The sequence below is a fragment of the Hydra vulgaris genome, chromosome 02 (genome assembly GCF_038396675.1).
Source record: "Hydra vulgaris chromosome 02, alternate assembly HydraT2T_AEP".
In the NCBI taxonomy this organism is placed as follows: Eukaryota; Metazoa; Cnidaria; class Hydrozoa; order Anthoathecata; family Hydridae; genus Hydra; species Hydra vulgaris.
Window position 1 is genome coordinate 69,883,814 of NC_088921.1, and position 15,326 is coordinate 69,899,139.

Genomic DNA, 15,326 nt, shown 5'->3' on the forward strand with positions numbered 1-15,326 from the left:
GGAATTTAATACTTGACAAAGCCGATAAGGATGTTCTTTTTAATTATATCTTTTAATATTAGCATGGTTAGTTAAACAAACGATTACATGTACTGGATTTATAACACAATTCAAATAAAGTTTTAAATTTTTTTGTATATAAGTGCAATGTGTTTTAAGCGATATCAATCCAATGTGTTATGATCTAAGTAAATTATGTTTAGTGGAAAGAAAAAAATAGAAATAGCAAATATCTTTTAGAAAATGTATTTTAATAATCCGGCCTTTGAAAAATTAGAAGAAAGTAAAAAAGATGACACTGAAGATAGTTTTAAAAAAGAAGCATTAGAACTAGAACAAAAGTTAGACAAGTTAAACCTGAACAAAAGTATAAACGATGAACTTCATTATAACCCTTACCGAGAAAAAACATTGAAAGAGACGACAGTAAAGCGAACTTCCCCAACCAATAATGTTGAAACAAAAGGACCAAAGTTGGTGAAAATAGCTACGTTGCAAGGTAATATTTAAAAAAATCTTATGTGAAAGCATTTACTTTTAAGTTATTTAAAAGTAAGAATGAAAAAAGCTTGGTACACATTTCAACTTGATTTAAATTGTTTAATTTGTAACGTAAAAAAATCGTTACGACCACTGAGACGAGTCATCTTAAATGACATTATAAATATAACTAAAGTTGTGATTGTTAATATGAGTAAAGATCTTATTACATCAGATTCAAAAAATTTTGTTTTTTGTACATCGTAAAGATGTACAAAAAACAAAATTTTTTTGAATCTGATGTAATAACTCTCCTGTTGGTTCTTCTTTCTTCGAAAGTTGATTTTTCTGTCTATGAAAAGCATTGCTTTCAAAATGCAAATCAAAACACAACAAAATTCAGCGTCATTTAATTTAGAATAAAAATCAAAAACGGTTTAACAAATTGTAATTTTAATTTGTAGTTTTTATACTGAATGAAGTCGAGTTATTTATTTCAATCATTTTCATACGACACTTAGAATCCAAGTACTTTTGCAAGTACTTGACAGTTTTGCTTTTGATACCATCTCCTGGAACTTACTTTAAGTTTTGACTCATAGTTCTTAGGTTCTCAAAGTTGCAAATCACTTTTTTTCTTTTTAAAACTTCTTTATCTGAATTTATTTTTTTGCTTTTCAATATAACTTCTTTTATAACTGAAAGAAAATTTTTAATAACTACTCAGGACTTCTCGTTTGCTTTCTTAGGTACCAGACCTTTTTTAGGCTTTCTTAGGTACCAGTTTGCTTTCTTAGGTACTAGTTTGCTTTCTTATGTACCAGTTTAACGCCAATTTGTTCATTTGAGATTACTTGAAGAAGTAAATACACCCAAGGGGCTTGCGTGTACTCTTAGCCTAAATATATTTGAATTTGTTTGGTAAAATATATCCCTTTTAACTGTTTAAAATACAGCTGATATAGCAATTGTGAAAGGTCTTTTTTACAATTGGTTTTATCGTTTCAAATTATAAACAGGTTTTCTTAGTTTAAAATTTTATATACCTTTATTGAACAACTATTTAAACAAAGAAAAAAAAAAGCTTAAAAATTTCCATTAATAAATTGCTTCGAAGCTTTCTTTTTATGATACGCTTTATACTCTTAAGATTTAAATTTCCTTTCCTAACAAAGCTTGGCGGCATTTAAATTTCTTGCAAGATTTCTCTGCGACTTATATAGATTAACCTTTATGAAGTAAATGATTGATTTAGATATAAATCGAGTTTATGTACATATATATATATATATATATATATATATATATATATATATATATATATATATATATATATATATATATATATATATATATATATATATATATATATATATTAATTGAGCAACACCAATCGATTTTAAAATTTTAACTAGTGGCAAAGAAGTATTTTGAAAAAAAAATCGAAAACCTTTTCTTGATTTAATATTTATTTACTCGTTTTAACCCAACAATAATTAAAACGATGTCAACAATGATAACCAGTACTTTACACCCATACAATCAGACAACAGCACATAAGGTTCCTTTCAGTAGTTTTTGATTAATTAACTAACAAAAATTGTTGAAGTTAACGGTGTTCAGTTGATAGTAACCTAATTATTTTTAGTTAAGTAAGTGTTATGTGGGCAATACCTCAAGCAATACAACACCTTGGATCTGAATTATCAAGTGTTTGATGGAAAAATGGCTTTGTATATAAGATTTATCAACTTTTCAACATTGTTTTTTTCTTTGGCATTTAAATTTACCAAATCTTTCCAGTAGCCTTTAGGTAACTGATCATTTAGTGTGAGATGAATTTTATTATTCTTTTTAGTTAGCTAATTATTTATACTTGATCTAAATAAATGCACTATCTCATGAAGTATAACAAGTTTCAATTATTAATAATGACTAGCCATGGCATAATTTCTAAGTAAAATTTTTAGAGAAACTACAGTTTTTTGCAAGATTGTCTGAAATAAGGCATAAAATTTCATTCCCAAGTTTAGTTACTGTCTGAGTGATTGGAACAATTAAACTTTGTAAAAAATAAACAGATAGCTTAAAAATTGGCACCATACAACAAACAAAATCTAGTTTTCCTAACATCTGCTGGAGCATAAAACAAAGTATAGTTTTAGCAACTTCAGTAGGATTATCTTCACTGTAGTCTATTAAATGACATCCTCAAAAACGTATATTGAAATATTGTGTCTGTTTGTCATAATATTGAAGAAGCACACGATCTGATGGAATCTATAAAATAATTTAAAAGTACTACATGTATATATATATATATATATATATATATATATATATATATATATATATATATATATATATATATATATATATATATATATATATATATACACATATACACACACTTAACACACATATGTGCATCATGCACAAATATACAAACAATGGATATAGTTAATATGAAATTAAACTTATAAAAAACTCACTTGATATTTAGATCTTTAGAATAATGCAGTATGCATTATCCTAAAGATCTAAATATCAACTTATTAGTTGGATTTGGAATTTTATTTGGTAAAGCTGCTAACCATTTTGAAAATAATTCAAATATATTCGGAGAATAAATGATAGAGGTAAAAATAAAGAATTATATACATAGCACTATACTCGACGCCGGCTCCAGCTCATTAAGCGACATTTGTAAAGGAAAGAAAGTTACACTTCCAAGTTAAATGAATAATAAATAAATAATATTGATAATAATAATTAATAAATAATAATAAATAAACTGAGTAGCCGTGGCGCAGTGGTAGCGCACTTGCTTCAGAAACAAAGGATCGTGGTTCAAACCCCATCTCAGGGCAAGTTTTGCGAAATTGGTTAGGATGGAGGCATAAACTTCCAATTAAATTCTTGTCCGCAGTGCTCTGTGATAAGACCGTAAGGACTTCTTGGCAGTGGCGGATCCAGATCATTGTCCTAGGGTGGATGGGGGGGGGGTTATTTAACTAACAAAAAAAAAATCTGCTTTTTTTTCTTCAGATAAACCACTTTTTTATTTGATTATTTGGAATATTTTTAGAAAAGTTTGCTAATAAATATATTGAATGTATCTGTATATAAATATCTTGAAAAAATCAAACGTTGAAAATAAATATTTAGTCTGTTATAAGGGACGGATTTACATCCTCGAGGGCCCTAGGCAGAAAAAATATTTGGGGCCCTAAACACTCCAAAATACCACAATTTTTTTTCCACGATACCTCATTTGAAAATTTAGCCTGCTAAAATCATGGTACATAGGCTGCAGTCTTGTCTGTCTATAGGTAAATCTGGCCCTGTCTGTAATGTGCAACAAAAGAAAAAATAATATATTTAGTATATTCTTTTTTTTAATAAAGACTTTTATAAATTTAACAAACTAATATAAAATTGAGCTTTCTAGTTTTCGAAGACGCAAAACTATCAATAATCTTTTCGACGTTTATAATGCAATCTCTATGGGTATTCATCATTGCTAATCCATTTAATCGTTCTTGTCCTATATTGGATCTTAACCAAGTTTTAAGTCTTTTTCAAACCGAGAAAATCCATTCTCCCGAAACAACGCTAACAGGAAGGGTGCGAAACAAAATACATTTAATTAAAGGGATGATATTAACATCACATTGCTTGCATGCTTCCAGTGCACATTCAGGTAGATCTTGTTGCTTTTTGATAGCGTCTTTCCATTTTAGCACCCAAAATTCAAATTCTCAAGAAACTTTCATTAATTGGACATTCTCATCAACAGTATTTATGTTGGGCAGCCCTTTCATAAAACTCAGTATATTTGTCATGGATGCTGTTAACTCTGTCTAAAGTAACTAGCTTGAGTAATTGTTCTTGACCGTATATTCCCCCAACTTTTCCAAAAAGAAAGCAATACTTACAAAAAATTCCATAAAGGCATTCTAAAATCATTATCCACGGAAATTTATGTTTCTCGGAGAAAAACTAATTAACATGCTTACCCTTCTTTAAATGCACAGAATATGGATATTTGTAATTTGGACCAGGAATAATATTCGGCATTTATCGTTTTCAGTTACCTGACGTGTTAAAAATGCCCCAATCTCTATAGGCAAACAACTTTGATATTTTGTCGCGGGTATCGAATCTTCTTTATTAATTTCTGCGTTGGTTTTACTTTTAAAATTAGCAGCTTCCATACCAAATCGAGGGCTGGAGAAAAAGGACTGAGTTTCATCATAATGATTATTTTCAGCCCCGCCAATAAATGCACAATTAAATTGTTTGGACGATGACATCAAACATAAAGACAAAACGATAAGACCACAATGGTCCTGTATTGGTAGGATTTTCATTCTTTTGACAAAGTAGTCTTCCAAAGAGCTTGTCCTCTTTACCCTGTTGATCATTGCAGCTAATAAAAATCATTTCATTAAAAATAGTAAAAATCATTTGTCATTTATTAATTTAAAATAGTAATAAACACACTTTTGTTTTCTAAATAAGAAACTAATTCATAAGAAATTCATTCAGTTACTATTTAAACACAAATTCTTTGTATCTCACTTAAATACAACTTGAAGTGTATATAAGTGTAATATAAGTTAAAGTGCTACAACTTTAATTGTTGAAAAATAAATACTTTTTAATTGAAATTTTAACTACCAAAAACGGTATCGCGTATATAAATTATACTACAAATTAAAATTAAATTAATTAAAAAAAAATTTTCTATCAAAACCAAATCTATTTTTTTTCGTAAGTTTCTAAAAACAGTTTAAAAAATTTTTTAAAATAGAACGATAGTAATTTTACTGGTTTTAATTGTTGTCTGGTTATATAATAAAATGATGACGATAACATTAAAATGTTTCGAAACTTTTACCGTTATTCTTCGATATCGTAAATGTTTTATATCGTAAAATATTATCGTATTATATTATTCGTATCGTTTTGCTTTAGTTTTTGTTTTTGTTTTAGTTTAAAAAGTAAATAGTTAGCTACAGAATAATTTTTTGTATTTTTATTTTTCTTTTACAAATTTTTCAATAATATTTTGAAGTTTGACATTTCTTAAGGGGAGGAGGGGGATAGTTACCCCCTTACCCCTCTTTGTATCCGCCACTGCTTCTTGGGGCACCTAAATAAAATTTAAAAAAAAAATGAAATCTCGCCATGTCTAATATTTACTTATAAAGATTAAATTTGTTTACATAACAAACCGGCTTAGATAACTGTGATCTTACTTAATTTCAGTGAGATCCCACTCAGGTGAGACGATTTTTTTTTCATATAAAAACAAACAAGTTAGCCAGCCCTGGTCATGAATGTAGCTGATTGGATAATATAATTCACGCCATTTCCTTTATCTAATCAAAGATATTCCCGATTGTTTTTAAAACAACAAATTAAATTACCTGCAGGCAATTTCACAACATCTATATCTGATCACCTCCCTCGATTTCTGATCTTGAAATTAACATCTAACAATAAACCAGCTGTTAATAAAAGAAACTGGAAAGCATCTAATGAGGCATCGTTTTTATCTGATTTTCAAAAAGATTTTAATGATAAGGTTGCCGATGAGTCTTGTGATAATGACTGTAATAGTTTGCTTCTTAAAACTATTAAAACTATGAATAAATTGCTCAATATTAATGCTCCTTTTAGAAAATTAACTGAAATGGATACAAAATTCAAAACAAAACCATGGCTCTGATGATCTAAAACTCTCTATTAAATACAAAAATAAGCTTTTTAAAAAAATATATACAATCAAAGGATTCTGATAATAAACTGTATTTTATAATGATTACGAAAAGTACCGTAATACACTTCAATTAATAATTAAAAAAAGTAAAAAAAATACTATAACAACAATTAAAAAAAATATATTTAATATGAAAGCAACATGGGAAGGTATTGCTAATATTATCAAACTTAGGTCTACTTCACAAGTTTCACCAACAATAACTCTCCAAAACAACAATACTCTAACTAATCCCATTGATATTTGTGATGCTTTTAACAACTATATTTCCAATGTTGGCTTAGACATCCAATCAAACAATCCTTTATCTAAGAATCACTTTACTGATTACCTATCAAACCCTTCACCGAGTTCCTTTTTTACTAAGCCTACAGTAGTAGTGAAATAATAAAAGTTATTGAATCTCTAGATGCATGTATGTCATCTGGTCCTAATAGTGTTCCAATAATTATCTTAAAACTACTTAGAAATGAAATTTCAATTATTTTATCAAATATTTTCAATATTTCATTCTCTAAGGGAGTCTTTACTGATATTTTAAAGATTGCAAAAATTGTTCCTTTTTTTAAAAAAGATTCAAAGTTATTAGTATCTAACTATAGACCAATATCCCTGCTCTCAAATATTGATAAAATTTTAGAAAGGTTTATATTTAATCAGGTTTACAATTTCCTTAACAACTCTAACATTTTGTGTAATTTACAATTTGGTTTCAGAACAAATTATTTTACATCATTTGTCCTATTAAGTATGATTGAAAATATTAGAAGTGCTCTTGATAAAGGAATTTTTAATTGTGGTATCTTTATAGAGCTTCAAAAAGCCATTGATACTGTGAATATTAAAATTCTATTAAAAAAACTCGCTTACTATAGTATAAGAGGAGTTTCAAATTCCAGGTTCGAAGCTTTCCTTACAAATAGAAAACAATTTATGTCATGCAACGGATTGAACTCTAATATTTGTGATGTAAATATTGGTGTGCCTCAAGGGTCTGCTGGGTCCATGATTATTTTTAATCTATATAAATGATTTATCCAGTGAGTCCAACAATTCGCTGATGACGCAAATCAGCTGTATCTAAATAAGTCAATCATTAAAATTAATATTTATGTCAACTATGATCTAAAAAAGCTCTGTTACTGGTTAAATGCCAACAAAATTTCTTTAAATACAAGTAAAACTGAGTTGATTATTTTCAAACCAAGGTTAAAAGATCCTCGTCGTCAATTTAAAATAAAATTAAATGATAAAAAAATTTTCCCCCTAAAATGTGTTAACTATCTTGGAATAAAGATTGATGAAAGTTTAACCTGGAATGATCATATTAATCACTTAACAGTAAAATTAAATAGCTCCAATGCAATTCTGTCTAAACTTAGACATCTTGTTGACAAAAAACATTAAAATCTATATATTTTGCCTTATTTAGTTTACACCTCACTTATGGTTGTTTATCTTGGGGACAAAGCTCTTCTATCAAGAATCATCTCTGTTATTCAGAAAAAAGCTATACGAATAATAAATGTTTTACTTCATAACTCCCACACAATAGATTCATTCTATTGTGAAGGAACTCTAATTTATAAATTTTTCTAACTACATAAAAATTGAAAGCTGTCTTTTTATTCACAGTTGCATTAATAATAAGATGCCTACTATCTTTACAGAATGGTTTAGTCCATTAGTACATGCTCATACCCAATCTACTAGGATGTCTCAAAGAGGCGAATTATGTGTTGAAGCTTTTCATACAAATATGGTAGACATTCTTTTAAAAGACATTTATGGTAGACATTCTTTTAAAAACTCAGCAATTAGTGACTGGAATTTCTTATTAAGTAAGCTAAATATTCTTTATTTCTGTGAACTAAATAAAAAAAGTCTAAAAGAAAAACTTAAATTCTTTTTCTTAAATTCACTTAATTAGAGACAATAGTTATCTATTAGTATTATAGTGGTATATTCATATATGTATATATATTCTATTCTATTCTATGCTTTTCCTTGTGTTTATTTTCATTTATTCTTTTTTATTTTATTTGTATTTATTTTTTGAAACTTGTTTACTTTCTTGTCATTGTCCTTTATGAATTTGTATTGTTTGTAAGGTCGCTCTCCTTGCTTTACTTAGGCTATATGAGAGTAAACCTTCCAGTCGGTATTATGTTGTTTAACACTTTTGTATAATATTTACTGGTAAATATATTGTTATTGTTGTTGTTGTTGTAGCACTTGGTGCCTGCAGTTTTGATAATAATTGTCCATTGTCCAAGAGATTATTATTATTATATAGTTCCCTGCTTTGAATTAGATAACATTATAATTATGCTGTTTGCATTGTCCTTCACAAAAAAAGAAATATAATGTTTTTACTTTTAAACAGTAGTTTTTGAAAAATTAACTTTTTGTTGTTCTATTTTCTTTACATTGTATTCGAGTGTAGCTCGTTTTTCATTCGAGTGTAGCTCGTTTTTCATTCGAGTGTAGCTCGTTTTTCATTCGAGTGTAGCTCGTTTTTCATTCGAGTGTAGCTCGTTTTTCATTCGAGTGTAGCTCGTTTTTCATTCGAGTGTAGCTCGTAAGTCGATTTCATAAGTTTGAGCTAGAGCTCAAAGGTACCCTTGTAGATCTCATAAGTCTTATTTGTTTCTTGAAACTTCGATGTTTCTTAAATGTAATAAAGACTTACAGGCTATATAGTGACAGTTAATGCATATCATTCGGCGCGTTATTAATCCATTCTGAGAAAAGATACACTCAACAGGACCTGAACACAGAAATACTTGTGAAATATAATTTTAGTTTTTGAATACTGTTCCATTGTGTGCAGTTTTTTTTTTTTTTTAATAAAAACTCTTTTTAATTAAAATCTGGTGAGTTTATTTGTTCAAGATATTTTATTAGTTGCTGAGTAGGATTGACAACTCTAACTTTTTCTATTATTTAAGGTCTTCAAGTAAAGCCTAACAACTTTGGTATAGATAAATATTGTTAGATATTGTATTGATGCCATTTTATGAGTTGTTGTTAAGTTAACTATGTTTAATTTTATAATGTAGAGTTTTGGATTTATTTTATTATTCGATTGTGTTCAACAAACATATTTTTCCATGACAAGAATTTAAGGAGGTGGGAGTGTTCACTACATTTCAATTGGTCCAATAGATTAGCCTCATTTCGTCTGTAAATAAGAGTCGTGGGGTTTAAAAGGATTGAATTTTTATGTATTTGAAGGATCAGTACCTAGGAGTTACATTAGATTTTCATCCAATATAACTCTTAGGTAACATACTGGTTTTATGGAAATATGGAGGATTTAAGTCTCTCTCTGAATTATGATTTATTTCTATAAAGCTGAAATATTTACTAAAACTTTTAAAATTTACAATTTTTTAATAAAATAGTTTCAATAAAAAAGTTAGCATTTGGTGGCATATCCATTTTTCTTTAAAACAGCATCACAGCGACGAGGCATCAATCAACTAAATTAATAAGAACATCCTGGGGAATATTATACCAACATTCTTTAATCAAACCAAATAAATTGTCTTTGTTGGTTGGTTTTCTACCAACTAATTGCCTGTCAATGTACACCCAAAGATGCTCAATGCGATTAAGATCTGGGCTCTGTGAAGGCCATTCAAGAACGTTGACTTTTTTTTATTGAAAATATTCCTTAACAGATCTGGCACAATGCTTTAGGTCATTAATAAAGAATTGTATTATTTGCCTAATTTTTGATTTTGGGTTTAAAAGATTTTAATTTTATTTTTTTGCATTAAGTGAGATTTCATTAGCCAGTTAAAGAATGAAGAATATGACCTTGTTTTTTTTATTTTGAGCTTTGTTAACAGTATCTTTAATTATAAGGAAGTTAGTTTTATTAGCAATATGATAGGTAGACACATTAGGGAATGTGTTTAATTCATCAATGTATACCTAGAAGAGCATAAGCTTAGTTAAAGCCTTGAGAAATTTCTGAATTGACAAATTAAGTTGCTGAGATTTTTTCATTTATAGTTTTAAATAAGGTTCAAACCAATTTATAAAAACTACAGAGTGTGCCAGAAAAAGTGGTTCGGTGTTTTTAGAAGTTTTTTTAAATTGCAAAAATGTTAGAATTGTTGTTTTTTGTTCTTTTTTGCTAGATATTAGTGTTACACACAGTGTAGCATCGTATAGGTGTTCATGCTATGGTAATAATGGTATTGTATTTAAGATTAATGTTATATTTGAATGTTTCATTGCATTTCAGAATAACATGCGAATAAGCAAACAAGATTGGTTGCAATTAATGCTATTTATCATGAAAAGCACTGGGGTGCAATTCGGATTTGTAAATTTTTTGCAAATAAAAATTGGAGTATTTAATCAGTAAATCGTGTATTACAACATATTCGACAGACAGGTGTTGCCGATAGACGAATCGGTAGTGGGAGGCGCCCAACTGTTAATACACCAGAAAGCAGAGGCACTATAAGCCGTTTGATAGTTAGTCCTGTTGGTTCACCTAGGAAACATTTATCGCCAAGGATGATAACACGGAGAACTGGAATATCACATTCATCTGTTCGTAGAGTTGTTAAATTTTTGAATTTAAAGGTGTTCAAAAAACAATGTGTTCAGAAGGTGACTGATGTTCAAAAAGAACGACGTACAGTAGCGTGCAAAATTTTAGAAACACCTACTTTTTTTCAGTTTTTAACGCATAACTTTTTACAAACTTTCTCAATTAACCTGAAATTTTTACCGAATGTGCTCTATATTATAACAATTCAAAATCCATTTCACAAAATTTTTAAAACTCACTGGTCAATTAATTTTTATTGTTTTTTTGAAAAGGCTTCCGTGCAAAAGTTTAGAAACAGCTGAATTTGGATTATTATTTATTTCTATAAAGCTGAAATATTTACTAAAACTTATAAAACTTTAATAAAAAAAAAAAACTCTCAAGGTTTCAATAAAAAAGTTAGCATTTGGTGGCATATCCATTTGCCTTTAAAACAGCATCACAGCGACGAGGCATCGAATCAACTAAATTAATAAGAACATCCTGAGGAATATTATACCAACATTCTTTAATCAAACTAAATAAATTGTCTTTGTTGGTTGGTTTTCTATCAATTAATTGCATGTCAATGTACACCCAAAGATGCTCAATGGGATTGAGATCTGGGCTCTGTGAAGGCCATTCAAGAACGTTGATTTTTTTTTATAGAAAATATTCCTTAACAGATCTGGCACAATTCTTTTGGTCATTATCTTGTTGAAAGATTGCGATTCATTTTGTCCTTTGCATGGGGCAGCATAATGTTCTTCATTATGTCTAAATAAACTCTCTGGTCCATAATACCTTTTATGTGATGAATGAGACCCAGGTTGTCACGACTAAAACACCCCCAAACCATAACATTTCCTCCTCCATGTTTAACAGTAGGTAATTGATATTTTGGATTGAATCTGTCTCCTATTGGACGTTTGACATATCTAATTCCGTCACTACTGAATAGCATAAACTTTGATTCATCGGAGAAAAGGACTTTTGACCAATCATTAATTGTCCAACTGAGATGATCTCTCGCAAATTTTATTCTGGTTCTTAATTTTCTCGGCCATACAGATTATTTTGTCGTAATCGACGTTTAGTTGTATCAACGCTACAGTTTGTGCCATGAAACTGATGCATAATTGAATTAAGTTCGACAGCAGTCATGCGAGGATTATTCTTGCAAAACCTTACTAATAATCTATCAGCCTTTTCAGTTGGAACTTTAGGTCTTCCAGAGCGAGGCTTACTTTCAATAGTTTTGCGCTGACGAAATCTTTTCATAATGTGACATATTCCTGGTTTAGAAACATTGTAAAGTTCAGAAATCCTTTTGTATATCATTTTTTTCTCGACAGCTTTTATAATTAATTTCTTTATTTTATCTGAAACTTCCTTAGCCTTTTCCATGCTTTTAAAATATCACTACGTAATTAAATTATAAAACTTCACAAATAATTTCTCAAAGTTAATTCAAATAATAAATTTTAGAAAAAATTTGATCTTTTATAATGCTTTTCTTTTCAAAAACCTGATATAATTGCGGGTTGTTATACTGTTTCTAAACTTTTGCACGGAAGCCTTTTCAAAGAAACAATAAAAATTAATTGACCGGTGAGTTTTAAAAATTTTGTGAAATAAATTTTGAATTGTTATAATATATAGCACATTCGGTAAAAATTTCAGGTTATTTGAGAAAGTTTGTGAAAAATTATGCGTTAAAAACTGAAAAAAAGTAGGTGTTTCTAAACTTTTGCACGCTACTGTATAGTATGTTGCCAAATTTTATTAGATAGATTTCCTATTTGTCAAGTTCAGAACATTTTCTTCACAGATGAAAGGATTTTTATTGTGGAAACTCCAAAAAATACTCAAAATAACAGAGTGTATTGTGAAGTAGACAAAAAATGCGATGTGCCTAGTGAAAATCTTTGCAATCCATGGAGTCATTTCTCAAAAAGTATTATGGTCGGTATCGGTGTCACTAAGCACCATAAAGGATTAATTCATTTTGTTGAACCAGGCACCGAAATTGATGCTCAATATTACCAAAATACTATTCTTGAAGAATAGTATTTTGGTAATATTGAGCATCAATTTCGGTGCTGAAGAATAATTCTTCAGCAATGTTCATTACCTGACTGCGAGCGATTTTTTGGTAATCACCGCTACACTTTTCAACAAGATTCTTCTCCATCACATCGTGCAAGAAGCGCAATAACATTTTTGAGGAGTAAAGTTCCTTCTCTTATTTCACCAGATAAATGGCCCTTAAACTTGCCTGACCTTAACCTGTTAGACTATTTGATTTGGAAAATACTGCAGGAAAAAGTGTACAAGGGAGAGGAAATAAGGGATGAAACTCATTTGCGTGAACAAATTTTATATTGTTCAGATTGTGTGAGACAAGATACTATTGCAAAAGGAATTGATCAATGGCATGCAAGACTGCAAAAATGCATCAAGCAGCAAGGAGGGTGTTTCGAACAATTTTTCACTTAAACATTCTGGATACTGTAATTATTCGTATAATATTGAGTACTCACAATTATGTTTCTTACTGTTATTCACTTTTTTGTAAGTGTTGTAGTTTCAAAAAATAAATCATACCACTTTTTCTGGCACACCCTGTATATAGTATGCTTCTTACTCTATGTCAAAGTCTTTTTGTAAAAATTAAAAGACAAGTCACAAGCATAAATAGTTAGTTAATAACCACAAGCATATTGCAGGTTATTAAATCTTTTCAACAAAGAGGTCATTATATTTTATCCTTTATTTTTATGGATATCACAATTCCTTGAGTTCGTTTATTAGTAGGAGGTTTCATCTAAAGGTTGACTGATTTGGATCATCATTATCTTTGAATTCTATGATACTAGTTAATCTTTTAAAAAAGTTATAAACTTTAAAAATTTTGTAATTTTGTAAAAATTTTCTATGTATATTTTCTGTTGTTTTTTTTAATGAGAGTTTTATCTGTATGAATTTAGGAATCTGGATGAATTGTAATAATTAAGTTATTAATTTTGAAATCCCCCATTAGTATGACATTTTTTGTTTTCCTTAGAAAGTTTTTCTATAAATAATGGAAATCCTGATTAAAATCATAATTGGCTTGCAAAAAATCCTGATTAAAATCATTAATTGACATGCAATGATGAAAATTAATATAAACAGTAATTATATTTTTGTTTTGGTCTTAAAAGAGTTAAATTTTTAGTTTAATAATCATTTTTATTAAACAAAAAAAGTTGTATAAAAAACCAAAACAAAAAATGAAAATATGAGCAACTTAATTTTTAAAATTAAAAAAAAAAATATTTTTAAAATATATAAACATATATTTTAAAAATATTTTAAAAAACATCAGGAACCTGTATAATAGGGTCTATCATACTTTTGCATGTTTTAATTTTCATTCAGTATGTCACTTTTCCTATGTATTCATAAACCCTGAGTTGAATGGTATAATTTATTTTGGTGAAAAAACAAGTCTAGCTACCGGGAAAACGTTTTTAATTTTCAAAAATATTGTGTTTTTTCTACTAAATGATGACTGTTTATGTTATAAATGTACATAATAATTATTTAAAATATTGTTTAACCTTATGCTTAATTTTTATAATATGCTTTGAGTTTTTAACTATATCATTTTGTGTATAAGTATCAGTTAATATTCAAATATACTTTGAAAATATTATAATTACCATTTTAGATTTCATTTCAAATTATTTGCTATACTTGCTGTATTTATATCTTCCAGATTCATAATATATTAAAAAAAGAAAAATGGCATTATCAGTTAGCAACAAAACCAGAAAATCGATTAACACAAAACTAAGTGAGTATCTTGGAGGTCCTAAAAAGTTTCTCCAAACTGAATTTTCAACATTACGTGATTGTTTGCAGCGATGTCTAGATCTGCAGCGAAACAGAATACTAGTCTGTGAAAAAAATCCGCGTAACATATCAATCCAAGAAATTTTTTCTAATGTTGCAATTGAAGTTGCAGAACGGTGGCTTATTTCCAACACAGAATTTAAAGAACCCATAGTTTGTGGAACTAAAGTAATAGCACTAAGAATTAATAGAAGTTGGTCTGCATTCTCTAAGATAGCTCGACTCAAATCTCAAAAGGCAAACAAAAAACGCTGGGAACCTAAACTTGATAAACTTTTAGATATTGCTTTTTGCAAATGCAGAATCGTTTACTGCAGTGATAATGATGCCCCTTGCAACGAATCTTGTGATGACGGTGCTCATTGCTTTTGCAAATGTGACTTAAATTTAAGAATTCCTAAAAAAGACTTATTTGGATAAAAACCCAGCGAGAAAAACAAGGCAGTGTTTCATGAATGCAAGAATTTGGTCTTGATCTTAAAGAGACTGCCAAACTTAGGCTAAAACGCTTACGCAAGTCAACTGATCAAGCAAGACTCATGCGACAACGTAAAGAAGCTTCAAAGTATAAGTTAGAATCATCAGTCTCTATTTATCCAACCGATG

At 28.8% G+C, this 15,326-nt stretch overlaps 1 protein-coding gene across 1 annotated transcript in view; it reads left to right on the top strand.

Moving 5' to 3' along the window:
* Positions 1 to 15,326, top strand: part of LOC100200850 (uncharacterized) — a 65,634-nt gene continuing 50,308 nt past the window's right edge. The window contains exon 1 of the mRNA XM_065791821.1: positions 1 to 499. Coding sequence (XP_065647893.1) covers positions 244 to 499 — 256 coding nt within the window. The 5' untranslated portion in view covers positions 1 to 243. The remainder of the gene's footprint in view (positions 500 to 15,326) is intronic.